Genomic DNA, 24,586 nt, shown 5'->3' on the forward strand with positions numbered 1-24,586 from the left:
TACAATGCTGCAATTGTACACTGCCAGTCCAACATGAAGTCAGGCTTTAGTTTTACTCTCTGAATTAAAGTAATTATTCTTAGAAATGCATCTATGGTGACTTGGCGAGTTTGCTTACATCTAAGTTAACTTGGGGAACTAAAGTACTTAAAAATAAGGTTTGCTCTGCTCTTCTACATTCTGAGAGTTATTATATGCCATACTGTAAAAATAAATGCTTGCTACAGATAATGAAAAACTGCTCTGATTTGCATTGATTCTAAATAACCACAATCTTCATAAATTGTACTGACAGAACTTTAAGCTTTTGAAGTATTCAAGTACTGTAGTTAAACAGAAAACGATGCAGAAGGGGGGGCACCTTTGAGACATGGTGGGGTGCCTTGAATTTGTTCATTATCTCTGTCTGGTTGTTGAGTTTAAAGATTTGGCAGAATGATGGCAGCCAATATAGGTAAGTTCAATGGGAAAATTAATTTAAATTACAAGTAAGATTTGCAGGTTTCTAGCATGAAGTTCATGCAATTGTTTGCCTTGCCTACATAGATATTTATAATAAAACACTAAAATAGTTGCTATTAACCAAAATTAAGACTTACCGGTAAGTGTTTTATTTTCCTCTCAAAATACTGTAAAACTGTTAACTTATAGTACTAATGAAAAGTCCAACTCCTCTCCCTTCCAACATATTTCTCCATGTATGCAACACTCACAAAAAGAATTAACATCATCTTCTATTTTATTGATTTATTGATTACTGCTGCAGCGAAGAACTGATTCTTATTAAATAAACTTAAAGAATTGAAGGTGACATTCTGGTCTGCGTTCTTCAGGACTATAACTGCTTCATTTTACTGTTAAATTCACTCAGCCTGTTTCTTTCATTTCTGGGAACACAAAAGTTGAGTTTACTAGCCTGACAATCTCCAGTCATAACTGAGCCTACTACTGCAACAACTCGACAGGCATCCTTAGGCTGCACAGCGAAATATTTTGCAATCGCCTAAACTTTTTTTTATTGTTTCTCCATCTGCTGCCCTCCCTTTAAACTAGCAGACAATCTCTCCTTGTTCATACTGTGGTTCTCCCCCTCCCTCTCCCCCTCCTTCCCCCCTGCCAGTTTTCTCCTTTTTCCAAAGGTTGTGGGTAGGAAATCCTTCGGAGTCTTCCCCCACCTCCTGTTCTCCAGTGACATCATATATGGGCTGACTGCTTTAAGTCTAGGCATGCGTTTGTTTAAGAAACACACCCAAGTGTGCAGCATATGGAAGCAAGGTCTACTGTTGCTGGCTAGGGCATTTCAGCATGCAAAGGCAAGGCAAAGCAGCTTCAAAATATCTCCATCTTTCCTGGAGCAGAAGAAAATGATTTTGATATGTGGTTCTCTTATTAAACCAAATGGGGTGATACGTACTCGGATGTAATATATGGCAAGAGAAAACAGCCATTCTCCCTAGAACGACGCAGATTGCCAGACAATTGTTCTGGCACCAGGAGGAGAATCTACGCAAAAGGGGTCTGTGGATTTTTATGCTCCTTCAGAAGAAAAAGCCATTACAAGGTTGGTGTCTATACATTTTGTTTGTTGTCAAACGGCACACAACTTTTCTGTAGTTGTTTCAGATTGTAGATTACATATGGATGAGTCTGCTGCTACATTTTATGTGCCGCCAAAATTCATACATGCTAATGCACACAGTTTAGTTTTTTCTTTTATTGAATCTAATAAATTTTGAGGGTGCTCCATTACAAGTATAAGGTGTAATATCCTTGACTGTATTGTTTCATGTTTATACAAGAGGGAAGGAAATCCCCCACCCACCAACATTCAGAAAAGCTGGCTGATGGTGATCATGAAAAACAATTGTACTGCTTGATCTGCACAACAAAAAGGATTTTCTTAGCATTCCTTACTAAAACATTGACAGTCCTCCTAAAAGAAAATGAAACTAATCAAGAAGTACCCCTGAAATAGTGTCACAGGCTTCTCCCCAAATATATTACTAGGAGAATCTACAATTAAAGCCTTAACTTGCACTTTTCCTATTGATAAATCACTATTCCTGCTGTACACCCAAATGGACATTTTGATCAGGGGCTTTCATTAAAACTTGGATTTTCCATTGCCATTTAACACTTTCTTATTCATGGAATAGCATTATGGCAGTGTTAACCTGAAGGAATTTACTGCTTGAAAAACTAAAAAATTGCATGACCAGTCCTGAATGGGAAGAAGTAAACCCAGCGTAAGTTGTTAGTGATCCAGCTACAAGTATTAATTTTGAAAGAGTATAGCTGAAGATTACCCAAAAGCTGTAATCTACACTGAACATCACAAAGAGCAACAGCTATGAACCCTGGATTCACAGTAACAGTGATGGTCCATGTTACAGTGGGGTAGATTAATAACACGATTTGCACATGAAAGTAGCAGCCTGGCTTCAATAACTAGCTCTTAAAATGATTGCATTTTAGAATCTATCATAGTACATAAAACTAATACATGTAGTAGACAGTAGCTCAAATTATTATCAAATGTTTATTCAGACAAAAGCAGCATGGTATCTGAAGAAGTGTGCATGCACACGAAAGCTCATACCTAGAACTAACTCAGTTGGTCTTTAAGGTGCTACTGGAAGGAATTTTTTTATTTTGTTTTGACAAAAGCAGCATAGTTCCTAAATTCATTAGGACATGTAGCTGGGGAACAAGGTTGTCTCTGGGTCTAGGGTCACCAATATTCACACAGTCAGCACTGATGGTAATAAATGGACAACAGTTTATTTCCACATTTCGTGTATGAAAAGCAATTTTGGAGCCTTAAGCAACTACTAATGACTCCAAGAATTACTATGAAGTCATTTCAGGAGTTTTTTATTAGCCATACTTTAAAATGTGGGTTCCTGTGTTATTTAAACTCCATAACATTTAAGTACTTTAATAGTGGTTTTAAAGGTGATTTAAAAGAATATATTTTTTAAAATATGCCGATTAAGTCTGGAATATGCTAATACAAGAGCACACATTTTTGCTGTTAGTAAAAATGAGCTTTCAACATTAGTTTCCTTGAAGCTACTGCTATTTAGTTGCAGTAGATGCTCATTTCAACTTTGACACTGGCTGTGATTCAGGGACTTTCCTCACTGTAATCTTTGAAAGATAAAGAAATCCAAGTACTGGCTATTTCATAGCTGACAATGGGAAACCTATGTTTGTACTTGCGGTAACTCATTTGTTGGATAGCTGCCATCATGTGGAAAGAAGCCCAGTTCATTTCAGCAGAATGTACTTTCGCATAACCAACACAAAACAACAAAACAAATAATCAATGTAGGACATAGACTGGGTCTTCCCAAACATTTCCTCTTGAACATGAAACTGCACCTAGCTATGAACAGCTTTCCTAAACTCCACCTGATAGTGTAGGATTAAGAACAGCAGTTGCTGGAAAAGGAATGCAAGAACAAAATGCATGTGTCCATGGATTGCAGCCTATGAATTTTAGGATCAATTTAGTTCCAGTACTCTGAAAGTGAGATGAACCATTTCTGCCCAAGAAGACTTAAAAATCAACACTCTTAACCAAACTTTGATGTCAACACACATGTGATTAACACAATTTAACATGGCACTACCGAGATTAGGATTCTGTAATTAAATGTCTGCAATTGACAGTTTATTTTGGACTACAATATTCTGGCAAGGATTGGGATGTTCAACATATTCAAAATGTTTGCCAGATTCAGTGGTGCACAAAGATATGAGAAATTGAAATGGTTCTGTGTATAGCAGACCGAATAAGAAACATACATTGCAACTTAGGGTCCACACCTAAGATTTTTGTATGTTAATATGAAAACCACCATTCAAGTAACAAATGTCCTTTTTGTACACATGTCAAAATATGCTAAAATAACATTCCCTTGCAACCCATTTATGAAAGGTACAGTTTCAACAATACAGTACTGTGAAAATTAATCAATCTTGAGCAGATGTCTTTGTTCCACTATGTCAATTCAGCTAGGCTGGCTTTGCTTTAAAAACAAAACTTTACTTGTTACTAATTAATGTATAGAAAGTTCAGTGAGAAAAAGCAAGTTTCCTCAATTGCCTTTAAAGAAGTAGTTATGTTGCTTTAAGTAAAGTGTTGCTCACAATACCCATCTGAACTCATCTAGAAAATTGAGAAAGTAATAAATATAAATACACTGGCTTGCTTTGTTTCCATAATACTACAATGTGTTACTGAACAATTCACATTCGGTAGGTTAACTTCAGGACATAAAGGCTCAGTTGCCTTGGTAGGTGGTGGAGGTTTTTAAGCAGAGGCTGGGTGATGCAGCAGAGGTTTTTTTATATTGGAGCAGAGAACCTTTGGAGGTCACACAATGATAACATACATTATACACTAATAAATTAAGCACATGGTAGAAAACAGGGTTACAGAATGGATTTCCTCACACTGACAAGGCACTTGAGGAAGGAAGCCACACAGCAGCACTGTGTCCATTATATAAGCACTAAGAGCAATCTTAATTCTTTGAGTGCCAGTTGAACCAAAATGGTGCCAGTCATACGGAGGCATGGGGGAACCCCCAAAGTTTATAAAAGAATAAAAAATATGGAGGGGGAAATCCCACAGGACTCCCCTCTGCAATCAACTTTCCAATGAGGACTGATCATCTTTTATTGGCCACAGAATACTGATTGACTGTTGGAAGGGAGACAAAAAATCTGTCAGGAGGGGAAATGGAACTGAGCATTCTGAACAGGAGCACTTCAACATTTTGATGCAGGTTCCACTTATCTGAGAACAGAGAAGGGAAATAAACGTAAGGAAAATTTCAGAGATTTTATGTGGGGGAAATGAGGGAGTTCTCTTACGATGGAATGTTTAGGGGTTCATAAGCAACTGGTGACTTCCTTGAAGTCACCAATGCCTAAAGCCATGAAAAACATTAAGCACTGTCCCCATGGGTTCTTATTTGATGCATACATCAAAGTACTTTCATGTCTGAATACAGTATGTATAATGTACACCCATGGGGAAATGGATCTGTCCAATAGCTGCTACTGTAAGTAATAGGTTGTAGCCAAAATTGGTTTTTGCTTGACCCAGACCCTTCGTCTTCGAAAAGTCTAGAAATTATCTTCCAAGTACCCAGAAGGGAACATCTTAACAAATACCTATGGTAGTAGTATCTCATAAACCCATTAAGTATTGAAGACAGCCTCAGCTGGAAGCAAACTAGATATGTTTGTTGAAACACTCAAAAAACTCTAAGAATGCTTGCAGAAGCTATGCTGGTTCTGCTTTAGCAAGACTTCTTATTCTATTATATGCTTGGCCATTCTATCTTTAACAGTACTTTCCACTTTTCCCAGAATAGATGTTAAGTTAACCAGCCTGTAATTACCAGGAAACTCCATGGATCCCCTTTTAAAAACTGGTGTTACATTGGCCACTTTGCAAACCTCGGGTATGGAGGCTGGTCTGAGGTACTATTTATATATTTTTACTGGAAGACCAGCAATTCTACATTTAAGTTGCTTAAGGACTCTCAGGTGGATGTCATCTGGACCCAGTGAATTTGTCATTTTTAAAAGGTGTAATAAGGCCTAGAACTTTGTCTCTTGTCAGCACTAACTGTCTCAGTTCCTCAGGCTCTCTTCCTGTGATAATTAGTTCCAGCACAGGGATCTGTGCTCCTCAAATTCATTTTTTAGCATCCATTATGGTCCACCTATATTTATTTGCCAAAGTTTGTGTTCAGTTTTGTTCTTCTCATTTCGACAAGACTTTCATTTTTAAAGGAAACTGGTCTTTAATAGCTTCTTTTGACTCTGCTTGTTAATCATGCAATCATCCTCTTGGCAAGGTGGTACATTCTTGATCCGTGGTATACATTCTTGCTGAGCTACTATTGTGGCTCTAAATAACTCCCAATTATTCTACATTTTGACCCTCTTGCCCTCCTTCCCAATCCCATCATTTGGGGGAAGACTGTGAAAATTTGATAGCATTATAGCTATGGTTCCATGGCCAACTGCCCTTACACACACACACACACTTCTGCCATTACAATAAAAAACCTAATCTAAACAAGAAATAGTAGAAGAGAAAAAGAGCTATCAGAATACGGAGTCCTCTCTCATAGATATATCCTAACTTCTATCCCATACAGAGAAGGCTGAACCCTCCCATCTCTCACCTGGCAGCATTTGCCTCTTCCTCCAAGCCTCTCATCCTGGGAGATCTCTGCTTCCCTGCCTGGAAGTGGCTAGTCATGCTGGGCTTGCAAACAGGTCCCCCAAAGTGATTAACCCACAAACAATTTACTATACTCTCCTGCCCATCTACACATACCTATGTTAGCCAGAACTACTTCAGTGCATTGACATCACATGCTGCAAATATGAAGCAAAATGATTGGAAGCAATTGTCTTCGTCTATCCCACAGAAGTGCCTCAAGATCATGCTACTTGCCTGTTTGGCCCTGAAGTGCTAGATTATTTGATGCTGAAGCAGCTCCAATGCAACACTGCCAAATAGTGATGCAAATAGTCTTAGTGCTTTGAATAATGGGGGAAATCTACAGAGCCACCATATAGAAACCATTAGACTGAAGGAGAGGCTGCTGAATCCAGGAAGGAATTACTGCAAGGTCGCCTTTAGATTCACCTTCATAGAATCCTAGAAGCCTATTGCTAGTATTATCTCTAAATAGTTGTCAATCTATTAGAATTCTCCTGCATTTTAAAGCCTTTCCAAGTCACGTTTTATAGCATTACTACTGCCCAATAGCTCATATTTTAGTTGACTGATCTATTTGTGGTGCAAATATATAACATGATTTCCTTCCCCCCCTTATTTTCTTTTACTGGGAATACAGTATGACCCAGTTTGGAGGGGATAACACCCTACAGAAATCTTAGTTCTCTATCCTTGGTGACTGATGGATTTGATAGTGGACCTTAACAATAAAAGGACCTTAACAATAATTTTTTAATTTTGTTTTTTCCATTTAGCTTACTTGAAAATGAAGGCATTCTCATGGACTTTGAGTTTGCTGTTACTTCTGTTACTACCAAATGGACACTACACAAAACAGTTGAAACTCAAAAACACTCTCAGACGAAACCCACGTTCTGCAGAAGGGGGGGAGGAAGGGAAAAAGTGTGGCTATACATTTATTGTCCCTGAACAAAAAATAACCGGACCAATTTGTGTCAATACCAAAGGGCCAGGGCCAGAGAGCAGAAAAGATGAAATTACTAGAATGGACATCGAGAATCTGAAGGATGTATTATCCAAACAAAAGAGAGAGATTGATCTCTTGCAGCTAGTGGTGGATGTGGATGGGAATATAGTAAATGAAGTAAAACTGTTGAGAAAAGAGAGCCGCAACATGAATTCCAGGGTTACTCAGCTGTACATGCAACTTCTGCACGAGATAATCCGCAAACGGGACAATTCACTTGAGCTTTCCCAGCTGGAAAACAAAATCCTCAATGTCACAACTGAAATGCTGAAGATGACTACAAGGTACAGAGAACTGGAAGTGAAATATGCAACACTAACTGATCTTGTAAATAATCAGTCAGTGGTCATCTCACTGCTGGAAGAGCAATGTCTGCGGATATTCTCTCGCCAGGACACACATGGCTCTCCTCCTTTAGTTCAAGTGGTGCCTCACCACATTCCTAACAGTCAACAATACACTCCTGGGCTCCTGGGAAGTAATGAAATTCAAAGAGATCCAGGCTACCCTAGAGACAGAGATGTAAGGCCGCCCCCTGACCCTGCTACTTCTCCTACAAAAAGCCCTTTCAGGATCCCACCGTTAACTTTAATCAATGAAGGTAAGACATTTACTGCTATTATCTATGAACCTTTGGGGTGGGGGCTTCTCAGACAATCTGAAGACTTCTGTTTGGTGACTGTGAAGAAAACACAAACCAAAGCCAAAAATCACTGCAGAATGCTCTTACACTCAGATGGCCCGTTTTCACCCAAAAGCGTTTGTCCCACAAACCTGCTTCTTTCAGCTAGGAATGACCAAATGAAACCTTTTCAAAAGGGTGCCAACCAACTTATGGAACTGTATGAAGAGTGTTCTGACCTAAGAGACTGTAGTTTTGTCATGCTCTTTGTTAAAGAAAGTAGCATGGGCCATTTTCTCGGCCCCTTCACCTACTTCATATTTTCTAGCAGCTTTAAGCAGTTATAGTCCAGCAGCACACTGTAGGCAATGTAGGTCTCAGTCCAGTGTCTGAGACCATTTTACTAACAGCAAAAGGTTTGTTTGTATAACATCTTTACGTATACAGGCAATGGCTGCAAGTTTTTACCCTGGTAAAATCTACAAAATATTGTTGAGGGTGTGCTATGTAATCTAGCTTTCAAGTTATTTTTTTCTAAAAACAAAAGGCTAAATTTATTTCAATGGTGACAAATTATTCAGACAATTGTAAGCTACAGGACTCAAACTATCATCCATTTGTAGAGGCCTGACATTTCTGCAACTGATATAGATTATATGGACAACAAGGTTAGAATTTGAAACAGAGATCAATATTACTGTCCTCAAAAGGTAACTATCTAGCTGCTATAATGTTTTAAGGGGTAATGGAAGATTATGATTCAATTTTTATATATATAATGACACCTGTTGATACTGATACACACACACACACACACACACACACACACACTATTTCTGGAAAGGGTAGGAGAATATTGTAGCTAACAATCTGCTTCATTCAGCACATTCTTGATGGTAATTTACTAGCAAACTGTGAAAAATAACCTGGGGATTACAAGAGCTGTAGAAAGTATCCATGAATGATATGATTTATGATACATCTGGAAGAAATTTCATTTCTGCAATAGCCAGGGTTCAAAACTCTACATTTTAAAATCTCCCATTCTTCTATCTGTGAAATCATTTCTTCTTGCATATTATATTCTTCCACAGAGAAATGCCTAGCTTTGTCTTCTGTCACAGCTGGCCATTTTGACCAGCATTCAAAGAAAAACCACATACTGAATGAAATATTGAATGAACAGCTGCTGATACAAAGAGGGATACAGTGCAAATGAAATACTAGATGTAAATAGTACTTAATTATTTGCATAATATGTAACACATTGGGAACAGAGCTAATTATTAATCAAGGTATAAGGCTGCCCAATCATACAGCAACAAAGCAACGCTTTTGTCATGTGCCCCCATAGTGCTGGAGGACACTTGCCCTTCCACATTTTAACATGGCAAACATCTTAGAATTTGACTGCTGCATAAGTGTGAATAAATGAAATTGGGTACAAAAAGGCAGATCTCAAAAACGAATCTGTGCACAGTGTCTTGTAAACAAGGCCCACTAAATTCTACATCGCTTACTTGCAGGTTGATGTGGGCAGAACTGTAACCAAAGTAACAAAATCACCTATTTCTCTGGCATTGTTGGGAAAGGAAATCTAACAAACAATACCATTTTAGGTCCCCTAAAATGAAAAGAGAGGGTAGAAATGGGACTCAGTACAGGAATACCAAACATATACTTCAGTTAATAATGAATATTGTTAGAAAAGTGTGCCGGTGGTGCATGTGTATATTCATTTGCCCATTAGCAAAACTTGTTAGCACTCAGTATTTCCCTCAGAAAGGCAACCTTTGAGGCGTAAGCTGGCAAGAAGAGCCTATTTCAGCTGACATACAGCACTGCTGGTGGGGTTCAGCATTAGGGCTGATTTAGGGTTGAAAACTACTCCTGGAACCTCACCATCCTGAGACAAAATTCCTGAAGAGTTAAAGCTTAAGATAGATCTTTACTTCTATCTGGAAACAGAAAAATGGAACGAGACCAGCATGACCACTGTAAATGATATATGTCACAATGAATTTGGCAAAAGTATTTATTTAGGGCTAGAAGGATATCATTACAAGTTATGAATAGTTTCTGCAAAACTATTTATAATTTAAGGTAAAGGGACCCCGACCATTAGGTCCAGTCGTGACCAACTCTGGGGTTGCGGCACTCATCTCGCTTTATTGGCCGAGGGAGCTGGCGTACAGCTTCCGGGTCATGTGGCCAGCATGACTAATAAAAAAATCCTTCAACAATAGATGAATTTCCATACTCTCAGAGTTTTACCCATATAGAAAATTTACAATGAGGTGGAAGACATTTGTGCAGAGCTGTTCACCCCATTGTTTTATGAAGTTCTTATTCTAAAATTCAAAAAACTGGCTACAAAATAATCTGACATGGGCTAACAAGTCCTAAGAACTGAAAAGAAGTTAAGTCTGACTTCCTTGTTTCTTTGTTTTCATTGCATGAATCTGTTAATATAATAGTCTGCAATTGAAATAATATATAGAATTATATTCATAAGATCTGGAAACTTCCTTCAAATGAATTGAGAGCTTAATAACAGGCAGGAGGCAACACGAAACTATTTTAGACATTGCTTAGCTTTCCCCGCTCTCATATTTCCCAGTGGAAAGGCATGTGCAGCAGGAGAGGGGAATTTGAGGCTGAAACCACTAGTGAAACAATCTTCTTGTGCATTCGTTTGAGACATTCTCTTCCCTGGACTTTGAAAGATGGAAAATGTTCTACCTAAGCTGGGAAACATTGGGGAAGTGGGGGGGGGGGGAAGCTTGTCTATAGCTCAGTGGCAGGAGAGCATGCTTTATTTTTCTTTATTAAGTCCCAGGGTGGTTTCCAATAAAATTATAAAACTATAATAGAACATATCAAGATACACATAGGATAAAACCCAATGTAAAATTATTACAAAGGAAGAGCAGTAAATGTGGTGACCCTAACACCAGATTGAAATCAAATAACTCAAATCACTCATAGGCCTAAAAGAAGAGGTATGATTCCATCAAACATCAGAAGCTCATTAATGTTGTCGCAGCACGATAGAGAAGGTCCTGCCCTATGTCACTGCATAGTGAGCCTTGTTCAACAGTGGGACATTAAATAGACTTTCCTTCTAAAAGGAGGTCCTGGGTCATTCCAACTTGACAAATCAAACCATACTTTGGGCCTAGTAATATATAGGTAGCCAATGAAGATCCTCGGATCACCCAGTCCAGTACAACATCATCTGACATATACAGCATGTAGAGACAGAGATGGGTGTCATTTGTATATTGGTGACATCAATCCCCACCGCAATGAGCACCTCCAACGGCTTCATAATTATCATTGGGAGCAGAACTGAATCTTGCAGAATCCCACAGCACAACTGCCAAGGGATTAAGCAGGAGCCTCCCAATATCATTCTCTGCAGCTTGTCCGGCAGGAAGCAGCAGAATCATTGCATCACTGTGCCTCCAACTCCCACCCCACTTCAGCAGTACGCCACGGGCAATGGTATCAAAAGTCGCTAAGAAATCTAAGAAACTCAATAGGGTTGCACTCCCCCTGTCTCCCTCCAATTAAAGGTCATCAACCAAAGTGATCACCTCTGGGCCTGAAGCCAGACTGAAATAGTTCAAGAATTTGCATGCAGAAATTGCAGGTTCAACACCTGGCAACACAAGCTGAAAAAGGAATCAAGTGCCAGGACTGAGAAAGACCGGTATTCTACAACATGGAAACAATTACTGGTCAAAGTACACACCACTGAACTTGATGGACTAGTGTGACTTACCTCAGTACAAGTTAGCTTCCATGTGTTTAAACAATGATTTTCCACACCTGCAAGCCACTATGCTACAGCAACTTTTAGTATGCACTTCTCTACCTCTCTACCCTAGGCATGTGAAATAAATGATATCTTCTGATTAGGAAAATCTGTAATGATTTAGAACAGTTTGCAAGTTTGGTCCTGCAACTGTTAGTTTTAGGCAAATGAGCATTAAGAAAAAGAAGTCGTAGTTACTGTTGTCAAAGTGAAAGCATAACAGTATCTTATGCTGGATCATTTTTATGCATGTCAGCTTAATAGCTTGAATTAAATATTTTACTATCCATGTAAGTAAGCACCATTACAGAACTCTGACGTATTTTTAAACTTTTAAATCGTTTTCAAAAGGTCCATTCAAAGATTGTCAAGAAGCAAAACAAGCTGGCTACTCCAGCAGCGGGATTTATATGATCAAGCCTGAAAACAGCCATGGACCTGTGCAATTATGGTGTGAGAACAGCCTTGATCCTGGGGGCTGGACGGTTATACAAAAAAGAACAGATGGTTCTGTGAACTTCTTCACAAACTGGGACAATTACAAGGTAATCTTTTTTAAAAAAAGACTCAGGCAGCCAACAAGTTATGGTGCACTGTAAAACAGGAATTATATGTTCCTTCCTCAGAATTATTTATTTATTTTTTTTTTTTTTCATTTTTATTAAGTTTTGCATAAGTATATTTCACAAACATACAAAAGACAAAAGACAAAAGTAAATAAAACAAACATAAAAAAGAAAAAAGACATACAATGCATACTACCTAAACAACACAACTTAACATTAATTTTACAACAACATTGATCGACTTCCCTTTATCTCGATTTCGGATAATATTATCTTAGTTGTCTATCTGCTGTATCTATTCCAAAATGACATTTGTAACGTAGTAAGCGTTATCTCATGCCTACTGTGATTTTTTATTTTTTTTTGATACATATATATTTCTGATTAACATTTTGATGTACCCCTTGTCTCTATTTCCATATATGTTTTAAATTTATCCCATTCATTACTAAATTTTGTACGTTTTTGATTTCTTATTTTTTGTGTCAATTTTGCCAATTCTAAATAATCCAATAATTTAAATTGCCACTCCTTTAATGTTGGGATTTTTGGTGTTTTCCAGCACTGTGCTATGAGGGTTCTAGCGGCAGCTGTTGCGTATTGGAAAAAGGTCCTATCTTCTTCTTTGATATCCTTGCCAATTATCCCCAGCAGGAAAGCTTCAGGCTTTTTGACAAACGTATATTTGAGAATTTTTTTTAATTCATTATAAATAGATTCCCAAAATTTCTTGAGAATCTCGCACGTCCACCACATATGGAAGAATTCGCCCTCCTTGTTCTTGCATTTCCAACACAATTTATCACCTGTTCTATAAATTTTATGCAATTTTATCGGCGTTATGTACCATCTGTACATCATCTTGTACATGTTTTCTTTGAGTGTCGTGCATGCTGAATAGTTCATATCTTTGCGCCATAAAGTTTCCCATTTATCAAATTCTATGTTATACCCTAGATCTACCGCCCACTTCACCATCACCTCCTTTACTTCCTCGTCCTTGGTGTCCCACTCAAGCAACTGGTTGTACATTTTTGATAGTAATTTTGTTTTACTTTCTATTATTTCAATCTGGAATCTGGATTTTTTCTCACTTATTCCAATCTTTTTGTCTTCCGTCCATATTGAATTTATTTGATGATATTGAATCCAACCAGTCAACTTATTTTTTATTTCTTCATATGGTCTAATCCTCCACCCGGATTCTGTTTTGGTTAGTAGGTCCTCATATGTCCACCGTTCCCCCTCAAGATTTGATTTTTTAATTGTTAAAATATCAATTGGTGATAGCCACCAGGGTGTTTTCTGCTCCAGCAATTTTTTATTCCTTTCCCAGACTTCCAGTAGCGGCCCTCTGAAGATATGGTTGGAAAAACCTTTATGGACCCTTCCCTTGTCTCGCCATAAATAGGCATGCCATCCAAATCTTAAGTTGAACCCCTCTAGGTCTAACAACTCTTTATTTTTAATAACGATCCAATCTTTTACCCAACAAAGGCATGCGGCCTCATAATATAACCTCAGATTTGGAACCGCAAACCCCCCCCTATCTCTTAGATCTGTAAGCAATTTGAATTTAATTCTGGGTCTTTTCCCCCGCCAAATAAATTTGGATAGTAATCTGTGCCATTCTTTAAATATTGCAATTCCCCTAATTATTGGAATGTTCTGGAATAGGAAGAGTAATTTGGGTAGTAAACTCATTTTAATCGCCGCCATTCTGCCCATCCACGAAAGATGTAATCTGTTCCATGTATCTAAGTCCTTCATTATTTCTTTCCATGTTTTCTTATAATTGTTTTCCATCAAATTTATATTTTTCATAGTTATCCAAATTCCAAGATATTTAACTTTTTTGACTATTTTAATTCCAGTTTGTATCTCAAGCTCATTTTTGGTGTCTTCTTTCATATTTTTAGTCATTATTTTTGTTTTTTCCTTGTTCAGTTTAAATCCCGATAGTTTTCCAAATTCTTCCAGTAATTTTATAACTTTACCGATGCTCTCCTTTGGTTCTTCCAATGACAACATGAGATCGTCTGCATATGTTTTCAATTTGTATTCTTGCACGCCGATTTTTATGCCGCGGATCTCTGGGGTATTCCTTATCTTATTTGTTATTGTCTCTAAAACCATAATAAACAACAGCGGTGATAGAGGACACCCCTGTCGGGTACCTTTTGCTATTTCAAACTGTTCTGTCAAGTTATTATTTATTATTAATCTAGCTCTTTGTTGTGTATATATTGCTCTAACTCCTTCTAGGAATGTGCCCTCTATCCCTGTTTTTTCCAAGCATTTTATTAGGAAACCCCAAGAGACATTGTCGAAAGCCTTCTCGGCATCAACGAACAGTAAAGCAGCAGGAATTTCATTATGAACTTCTAGGTATTCAATGATATCTATTGTGTGTCTGATGTTGTCTTTTATTTGTCTATTAGGAAGAAAGCCGGCCTGATCACAATGAATAAGATTAATTAAACATTTTTTAAGTCTGTGGGCCATTATGTCTGCAAAAATTTTGTAATCGTTGTTCAATAGAGAAATCGGTCTGTAATTCTTAATGTTAAGTTTATCTGAATCTGGTTTCGGGATCAGCGTAATGTAGGCTTCTTTCCAGGATGTTGGCATTTTTCCTCCTCTTAATATCTCGTTCATAACGTCACATAGCACTGGTGTTATGTATTCCTCTAAGACTTTGTAATATTTAGCTGATAACCCATCTGGACCTGGGGCTTTTCCAATTTTCATTCTTTTAATCGCTTCTCGAATTTCCTCTATTTTTATGGGTCTGTTTAAAGCGGTTCTTTCTTCTTCTGTTATTTTTTTAGGGCTATTTTCTTCTAGATATTTTATAATGTTCGTTAAATCTTCTTCTTCTCTTTTGTATAAGTTCTCATAAAATTTAAAAAAGTTCTTTTTTATTACAATAGGATCTTCCAGAACTTGCTCTTCTACTTTTATTTTGTTTATGATACTACTTTTTCTTCTTTTTCTCAGTTGCCACGCCAAAAGTTTTCCAATTTTATTTGCCGATTCAAAAAACTTTTGTTTCATTAACTTTATTCCCCATTCAACCTCTTGGCTTATTAATGTTGAATATTGTGTTTGAAGCATTTTGTATTGTTGCTTATGGCTGTCATCTTTTGGATTTTTTATCATATTTTTCTCACATTCTTTCAGTTGAAGGATTAAATCTTCTTTCTTCCTTTCCTTAGCCTTCTTTCTTTGAGAATTTTGTTGTATCAGGAGACCTCTTAACACTGCCTTACTAGCGTCCCATACTGTATCTATTCCAATCTCTTTAGTAATATTTAAGGCAAAATAATCTTTTATAGTGGTTTTTGCTTTTTCGATCACTTCTTCTTTTTCGAATAGGTAATCGTTCATTCTCCATCTGTATAAACCTTGAGTCTTCCATTTTAATTGTAATGTTATTGGGCTGTGATCCGATAAGGTTCTGGGTAAAATTTCACATCTCTCCGTTCTTGTTATTAATTCTCTCGAGATCCATATTTGATCCAGTCTGCTCCAGCTCTGGTGTGGTTCAGAGAAATGAGTAAATTGTTTCGTTGTGGGGTTTCTATATCTCCATATATCTATTAAGTCCAAATTTTCTTCCAGATCATTGAACGATTTTGGTAATTTCCCTTGGTTTAAATTTTTTTTCCTTGTATTTCTATCTAGTTCTGGTGTCGGTACCGCATTTAAATCTCCAAGTAGAACTAATTTATTGTTATCTAGATCTAATAGAAGTTGTTCCAATTTTTCAAAAAACTCCATTCTATTTGAGTTTGGGGCGTAAACTGTAACCACATTTATTTTCTCTCCCTGGTAATTAATTTGAATCCCTAGGATTCTTCCTTCCTCATCCTTGCATATTTGTTTGGGTTCTAATTTCTCTTTCGCATAGATTACTACTCCTCTCTTTTTATTGGAGTCAGAATTGATAAATTCTATTCCCAGCCTTTTATTTATTAAAATATGCTTGTGTTTTTTGGCAACATGGGTTTCTTGGCAACAAATGACATCAATGTTTTTTTTCTTTATAATCTTTTCAAATTTATTTCTCTTGGACTTGTCGTTAAAGCCATTCACATTCCATGAAAAAAATTTAAGAGACATTTCGGGTTATTACTGAATTCACTTTATCCTTATTTCTGCTTTATAATCTGGTATTATTCTTTCTTTTAGATTCTCTGCTTTCTCCTTCTTCTTCTTCCTCCGACCCTGAGTCCTCCGTCTCCCCCCCCGACCCCCCGTCCCCAACCCCGTGTCCCCCCGCCCCCCCCGCAACCACATCACCTGCTCGCTGTCCTGCCTCCTCTCTACCTAAATCTTTTTCGTATCTTCTCAGGAACTTTTCTGCTTCAAGTGTATCTGTCAACTTGAATTTTTTGTTCTTGTAATAAAACGAAACCCCTTCTGGAAATTCCCATTTATATTGGATTGCGTTTCTTTTCAACACTCTTGTCAACTGAGTATATCCTTCCCTTTTACGGAGAATCCTAACTGGAATTTCTTTGAAAATAATGATTGGGCGGTCTCCAATCACTAACTTTCTTTTAAAGCTCGTTCTTAGTATTGTATTCTTCATTTCCATAGTATTGAAAATTACTAAGCAATCTTCAGGGGTCTTTTTTGATTTGTTTTGTTGTAATTTCCCTCTTATTCTGAACGCATTCTCTATAGTATGTGCTACTTGTTCTTCTCCCATCTGTAACCATTTTGCAAGTTCTTTGACTATTCTTTCCCTTATGTTCTCGTTTGCTTCTTCTACTATCCCTCTGAATTTTAAATTAAGATTTTTTTGACGTAGTTCTGTCATAGCTAAACTGTCCCACAGTTGATCTTGTGTTTTATTTAGATTTTTTATTTCATCCTTTAACCTTTCAGTTTCTTTCTTTTGGTCCCTCAAGTCTTTCTGTGTTCTTTTATTTGATTCTTCAAATATTTTTGATTTGACTGTCAAGTCTTGTATCTTTTTGGTAAGTTCCCCTACAGCACTTTCTATTTTGTTATCTATTTGCTCCTGTAGTTCTCCTAATTTGCTTTCCATATGTATTTCCCTTTGCTTAAATTCTTCTTTAATTTTTAACCATAGAATGTCTAGATCTTTGACCTCCTCCTGCTTGGATACCTTCCTTTCCCCCGGGGTCCCTCCGATTTTTTTTGCATCTTTCCCCGACATCCTATGGGTTATTTTTCTCTCCCCAGAGGGGCTCACAATCTTATTTGTCTTGTTGTTTGTTTGTTTATTTTTGTTTGTTTGTTTTTTGTCTTTGAACCTCTTTCGGTTCCCCCCTTTCAGCACCTTTCGTTTTCTTAATTCAATCTACCTATTTCCCCTATTCCCTTCGATTACGTTTTCAATCCTCAGAATTATTTAAAGCATGTGTGTGCATTGGAGGCATCTCTGTACCTGCTTCAGAATTCTTATGTCATTGCTGTTAACAATGGCCCCCTCTATGTGCAATGTTAAGCCACACCATGGCTTAGTGCAAATGAACCAGCATTTGGGCTCCCAAAGGAGAGACTGTGGCCACTTTGCTCTGCCCTGGTAGTTTTGGTGTTGCGCTGAGAAAAGTCTTGGTTTAGCTTAGCCTGTCATCCAAACCCAGGGAGTCTTGTGGCTGAGCTCTCTCCAGACAAACTACAAGCTTTAACTAAGCTTTGTCCTGTGATTTACAGCTCATGGGTTGCCCAGGAGAGCTGAACTACAAGGTTTGGACACCAGGCTAAGCCAAACCATGGCTTAGCACAGTGCAATAGAAAAGTGACCAGTCCATTTTGTCCTGTCAATATTTAGGATTATGATATTTTAATTCCTCATTAAGCATTTTAATGTTATACAAATAGGATAGTCATCCAATTAAAAAACTCTTAGTCTGCAATCCTAGACATAATAAGAAGTTCCACTGAACAAACTTATTTCTAAATAAGTATGCATAGACTTGTGCTGTTAGTTAGCTGCTAGTCTTAGTTCATTAAAAAAATTAAATCTGTGTATTAGCAAAAAGCAGAAATACTGAATCAAAACACGTATTTTTAGACGATAAAGGATGTTTTTCACCCCTTAGTCTTACTTTTTTAAAGTAAGAAAGGACTCTTCTAAGATAGAATTTGCTATCTGCAGTTTTAAAAAAACACATGGATTCCAATAAAGTGTTTAAAAGCTGCTTCCTGATTAATTGGAGTACCATTTAAGTTGATTAATAATAATGTATTAACCAAACTGCAGCCATAAATATTGCAGCCATATGAATAAGTAACAATCTTTACCATCACAAAAAACAACAACTGAAAGCAGATAAGCAGTCTGAGAATGAAGATGCAGGGGGGCAAAACCAGAAGGAGTATCTTATATGGCTTCTGTTTTCATCCCTGCATTGGGAAGGAACCATTATGAACTCAGCCTAGAATCATGTGTGGTGTTCAGGAATCGGATGTAGTGAATAAGCATAGCCAAAATCTATGGAGGTGGGTAGAATTCTGTGGCAGGTCTGCTCTAATGGCAGAACAAAGACCACCCTCTTCTGAAAATGGCAGTCCATGTTGAGCCACCTCTCCCCATAGTATTTTGTACAATATAATGAATGTTGTGAGTTGAGCCATCTCTCCCCATAGTATTTGGTACAACATAATGTATGTTGTGAGCATCTTACCAGACAAAGATGCTGGAGGTGGTACAAGGAAACATACAGCAAGACATGAGGTGAATTGTGCTAGATACTACAAAGCAAAAGGGAAGAAGATGAACAATACATATCTTTCTTTGAACTCTCCCATCGATTAGGGTTCAGTATTGATTGGAAATTTCTCCCAGTGTTTAAAGACACCACTTATAGTTATGTGATATATTAACTGTAAATAAGTAACTTTCTAATTGAACTACAAGGCAATCTAATCAGAATTGTTTTGTTTTAACAGAAAGGATTTGGAAATGTTGCTGGAGAATACTGGCTGGGACTGGAAAATATTTACTTACTTTCCAATCAGGACAATTACAGACTTCTGATTGAGTTAGAAGACTGGAGTAATAAGAAAGTCTATGCAGAATACAGCAGTTTCCGACTGGAACCAGAAAATGAATTCTATCGATTGCGTCTAGGCACTTATCAAGGGAATGCTGGTGACTCCATGATATGGCACAATGGGAAACAATTTACAACACTGGACCGAGACAGAGATATGTACACAGGTAGGTAGGAAATACAACAGTATATAACTCTACTGTTTCTTATTACAAGAAAGAATTGAGGAAATAATTCTGATCAAGTGAAGCAAAATTTAGAAAACAAACTATCATCTAATATTCAAGTTCATACACAAAGCATCTTCATGTAAGATGGCTCAAACATGCACAACTGGAACGTTACTTTTGGCAATGGTAAAACCATGTTAATTCACACAGCAAATGTTCAAACGCACCTTCATATCCTGAGAACTATTTACCATGCCAGAATAAATATGGGGCCAGCAAGCCTTGCTCTGCCATCAGAAATTACCCATTCATACTATGTAAGGGCACATTCAAAGCTAGAAATATATAAAACTACATGCATTCAACATGTAGGGACTTGCCTTTATCCAAATCTAGTGAAAGATTTGGGGCTTAAAGAAGACTGCAAAGTACAGGTTCATAGTAACTTCTAAAGAATGAATAGTGACAAGACACAGAATATAAGGAAGGTACTGTATTATACTCAATGTATCCAAAACAAATTACACCAATAAATATGCAATGAAACCAAACAAAACACTGTTAATCAGAAAAAAACAAATCAGACACTGGGTTTCGACAGCTTATTCTTTTTCACTTCAGTCAATTTTTCAACTGTCCTTGGAAGGAGTGGTAACAGCCAAGCTCCATCCTTTCGTTGGTCACAAAAGCATAAGAAGAACTAAGGTAGCAAAAACCAGAGGATAAAGTAAAGATAGGAAGAAAGACTTCCCCGAGACTCAAACTAAAAAAAAAAAAAAAGGGGGGGAGGTAAAGGACCCCTGACAGTTAAGTCCAGTCACAGGCGACTCTGGGGTTGCAGCGCTTATCTCACTTTACAAGCCAAGTGAGCCAGCGTTTGTCCGCAGACAGTTTTTCCTGGTCATGTGGCCAGTATGACTAAGCTGCTTCTGGAGCAATGGAACACTGAAACCAGAGCAGCACACGGAAACGCTGTTTACCTTCCCGCTGGAGCGGTACCTATTTATCTACTTGCACTTTTGGGTGTGCTTTCGAACTGCTAGGTTGACAGGAGCAGGGACCGAGCGACGGGAGCTCACCCTGTCGCAAGGATTTGAACTGCCGGCCTTCTGATCGGCAAGCCCAAGTGGCTCAGTGGTTTAGACCACATTGCCACCCGTGTCCCTTAAGACTCAAACTAGAGCTAAAACCCAGTGGGACAAAATGGGTGAATGAAACCTAGCCCCTCCGTATCTTATCCTTTGAGCAGGAAAGCATGGCAATGGTTAAGACAGGATTCTATCCTCCTTACTGCTGCCCACCTAGCAGTTTGAAAGCACGTCAAAGTGCAAGTAGATAAATAGGTACCGCTCCGGCGGGAAGGTAAATGGCATTTCCGTGCGCTGCTCTGGTTCGCCAGAAGCGGCTTAGTCATGCTGGCCACATGACCTGGAAGCTGTCTGTGGACAAACGCTGGCTCCCTTGGCCAGTAAAGCGAGATGAGCGCTGCAACCCCAGAGTTGTCCGCGACTGGACCTAACTGTCAGGGGTCCCTTTACCTTTACAGGACCTGTTGCAAGTGACTTTGTGAAATTTCCACTGAAGCAAAGGGGATAAAGGTAGAAAGGTATTCTCAAGACAAGAGTAGACCCTGTTTCAGAGTGAGATATAATTCCTTCTAGAGTAAGGACCAATAGGCAAGTACAACACATCCCCATACTCAATATGCTTTTGGGCAAAAGCACAAATATTGTGACAGGGTTCTTAGTTCTGAAACACTCATAAATAATTGTAAGTAGGAAAAGCTCTATGAACACTAGACATATTAGCAAGTACATACAGATCCTCACTTACTCCCCACAAAGAAGGAGCACACACATCATGGAGTTCTATTAGGGAAGCTTGTACACAACAGTACTATTCTCTTAGAAACTGAAGTGAGAATATTGAGGTAGGAACGCGTCTCCTAGGTCTTGAGAATGACTGCCAGAACAGTCAATTGTCTCTTGAAGGTGCTAGGACAATGACCTTGTTCTAGAAGATCAACATGCAAAAAGGCACAGTTTCCTTAACAGACACCCTTACATTCCTTAGCAAGACCCTTACATTTTATTTGCATGTTGAAGGCCCTTTCAAGCAACCTCATAGACCTGGTTTGGGACACCTAGAAGTCTACGACTTCTTCAGAATGCCAAGACCTTAGGAAGGAGCACCACTCAATCACTATGTATTTTAATCTTTGTTGGAAGCTGCCCAGAGTGGCTGGGGAAACCCAGCCAGATTGGCGGGGTACAAATAATAAATTACTATTACTATGTGGGCACAAAGAACCATGGTAGGTTTGGCTAACACAGGACCCTATATCAGCAAGTCCTGTTCTGCTGTAAGTTGCAAAGTGAGAGGTATGGGCAGTGCCACCAGATCTAGAGACTTTGCAGCTAAGGAAACCACACAAAATATCTCCACTTTCTCTTGTCTTATCTTTAGAGGAGTGGGAGGGAAAGCACAAAGTTGACCAATGAAGACAGAACCATTTCTTCACCAAAAGGACATGGGACAATTTTTAAAATTAGCCCTGACTCTGATCTCCAATGGGAGAAGAAGCTACTTGCTCAGCGATGCGATGCCACACTCTACTAAATTGGGGGTGGGATCAGGGGAATGTTGCAAGATCACAGCTAGGAGACAAGCTTAAGCTTCCCATTGGTTCAAAATACAAAGACTATTAAAGTAAGTTATTTCTGCTGTGAAATTTCACTTAACGTTTCATTTCTTCATACAGGAAACTGTGCCCATTTTCACAAAGGAGGTTGGTGGTACAATGCCTGTGCTCATTCTAACCTCAATGGAGTCTGGTACAGAGGAGGACATTACAGAAGCAAGCACCAGGATGGGATTTTTTGGGCTGAGTACAGAGGCGGATCATACTCGCTAAAAGCCGTTCAGATGATGATCAGACCCATTGATTGAGATGCTCAAAAACATTTCCAAAATCTTCTCTTGAACTTCAAACTGATGTTACATTTTGAGTTGTTTGCAAGCCCTACAAAGTATTATTTTAAACATTTCTTACTGTGATATTGTATATGATAATTATGCAAGTTCTAATTGCTCACAAAGGAAGCAGGATTCTGCATTTAAAATAAATTTATGTTAATACAAGGTATGTGGGATTTAGTGGCGGTAATTAAACCTAACAATTTTGCAGGCTACAAGAAAACATCACGGATGCAGAATAGTTGAACTTTGAAACTGAAGGACAAGATGCTGCTGCTGTGTGAAGCATGCAACTCAATTCATTTTCATAGATTTAAATCTATTTAAGTTTTATTTCAAGGATTACTTCCAGTGGAAATCTAATTTTGAGATGTGGGCACACAAGTCACAAAACAGACAATGAACTAGAGAGCAACTCTGGTTTTGCAGGCGCATTTTGCATCAATAAAAGTATTCTTATTTTAAAACAGTAATGGTAACTATCATTAAGTATAGCTTTTACAGGACATGTGAACTTTGCTGCCCTTCGGATAGGAGGGCATCATGCCTAAAGCTTAATCCTAAATATGAATAAAATAATAATAAAACAGGTATTTATATAGCATTTCCCCTAAGTGTTCAATATCCTTCATGTAGGTTCTGAGTAACCCATTCATGATACTATGAGGCAGGCTAATATTATTATTAGGCCTGTGTTGCAGATTGGGATTCAGTCCGAAAGATAAGGTCATGCACTGAGTTTAAAGCTAGACTGACTGAGGGTCTTTCCAACTACGGGTAATTTGTTTATGTTATTAACTCTATAGAGTGTACCAAACATGTTACCTGGAGATAACTTGGTGGTCCAGCAGTACTTCTAACTGTGTAATGCATTTAGCACAGAGGTCGTCAAACTAAGGCCCGCGGGCTGGATATGACCCACTGGGCTTGTCAATCTGGCCCACGAACCTTGTGGACCCTGCCGCCCGCTAAACAGGCGTGGTGCAGAGGGCTCGCCGCACAGAGACTGACTTCCGCGACATGGCACAGCTTCTGATTGGCTGCAGGAAGCTCCTGCAGCCAATCAGAAGCCACGGATGCTTCTGGGCGCTGCCCCTTCCTTCACGCTGAGGTGGCCGAGCAGGAGGAAGCGGCTAAGCGGGAAGGAAGTGGCAGTGGCACGGAGGCTGCCTCTGCTGCCCAGGCCAGTGGCATGGGCTCTGTGCCCCGCCGAGACAGAGGACGCCAACGCTGCCGAAGACGAGGCAGCATCAGTGCCTTTCAGGAGAGGGGGTGCTTTCGGGTGGTGGTGGGTTCCGGCCCCCCACAAGATCTGAGGGACAGTGGACCAGCCCCCTCCTGAAAAAGTTTGCTGACCCCTGATTTAGCATCTTGGCATAACCTCTGGAACTGACTGGGAAGTGTGAGGAAGGAAGGGGAAGGGGAAGCTATTGTGTGTTTCTTGGTGTAACACTGGATCTCACCCAGTGAAATTCATGGAGCAGCAACTGTTTTATTTGTCAGGTTTCTTAAAATTCTGACATTTACCCAATTTAAACATCCTACACTGTTTAAGCTATAACTGGTAACTGGACAGGCTACAGTGGGGAAACCTTCCTTCCTATAATCTGTTAATAAATGCTCTGTCTGCCATAAAATAATTAGATAGTACTGGATTTGGTACTTTAGGGTTGCCAAAATGACTGGGAAGTGGTTCTTATTCATTTAATTCCTTCGTGTTAGGGAAACACTTGCAACAGCTGCTTTCCCCCTCCACAACAGAGAGTAGACAAGAAGGCGCTGGACTGGAGAGAGGTCTGGGGATCACAGCCTATTAATCTGAATTTTTGAAGCTTGAACAGTTACAGGTTACTGAAAAGGCCAAAATGTATCTGAACTACATTTTCAAAACTTGGGTGTTCTCCCCTCATTAAACCTTACTTCCAGCAATCAGGAGCAGCAGCAAAGTATTTCAAGCAGCCAGATGAATGTGGATTTTGTTTTTGCATTATTTTGACAGTGCCACATACCATTCTGAGTTTTTAGAAACTAGTTTTAAAAACAGCAGCTGGGTTGTCAAGAGCACAGTGTGAAATACCCTCAGTAATTTCCGCTTGGTTCAACTCTGAAAACCTCATTCTTTTTTAAAAACTTAAA

At 38.6% G+C, this 24,586-nt stretch overlaps 2 protein-coding genes across 3 annotated transcripts in view; one reads left to right on the forward strand and one right to left on the reverse strand.

The window, feature by feature from the left end:
* Window positions 1-24,586, reverse strand: part of RALGPS2 (Ral GEF with PH domain and SH3 binding motif 2) — a 106,536-nt gene that overhangs the window by 34,224 nt on the left and 47,726 nt on the right. The window lies entirely within an intron of this gene.
* On the forward strand, window positions 1,209-23,054 carry ANGPTL1 (angiopoietin like 1). The gene is made up of 5 exons (XM_081865169.1): window positions 1,209-1,561; window positions 7,030-7,863; window positions 12,056-12,249; window positions 19,201-19,471; window positions 22,236-23,054. The coding sequence occupies exons 1-5, from the start codon at window positions 1,531-1,533 to the stop codon at window positions 22,421-22,423; spliced, it is 1,518 nt and encodes a 505-aa protein (XP_081721295.1). The 5' UTR covers window positions 1,209-1,530; the 3' UTR covers window positions 22,424-23,054.

The sequence above is a fragment of the Podarcis erhardii genome (assembly GCF_964252035.2).
Source record: "Podarcis erhardii genome assembly, chromosome: 6".
NCBI classification, from domain to species: domain Eukaryota; kingdom Metazoa; phylum Chordata; class Lepidosauria; order Squamata; family Lacertidae; genus Podarcis; species Podarcis erhardii.

What these genes read in the sequence shown, in the direction of transcription:
- ANGPTL1 (XM_081865169.1), top strand. Translation starts at nt 1,531, where the DNA reads ATGCTCCTTCAGAAGAAAAAGCCATTACAAG. An exon ending in GAAGAAAAAGCCATTACAAG is followed by an intron (nt 1,562 to 7,029) that starts GTTGGTGTCTAT and finishes TTTTCCATTTAG; the next exon opens with CTTACTTGAAAATGAAGGCA. An exon ending in CAAACTGGGACAATTACAAG is followed by an intron (nt 12,250 to 19,200) that starts GTAATCTTTTTT and finishes TTGTTTTAACAG; the next exon opens with AAAGGATTTGGAAATGTTGC.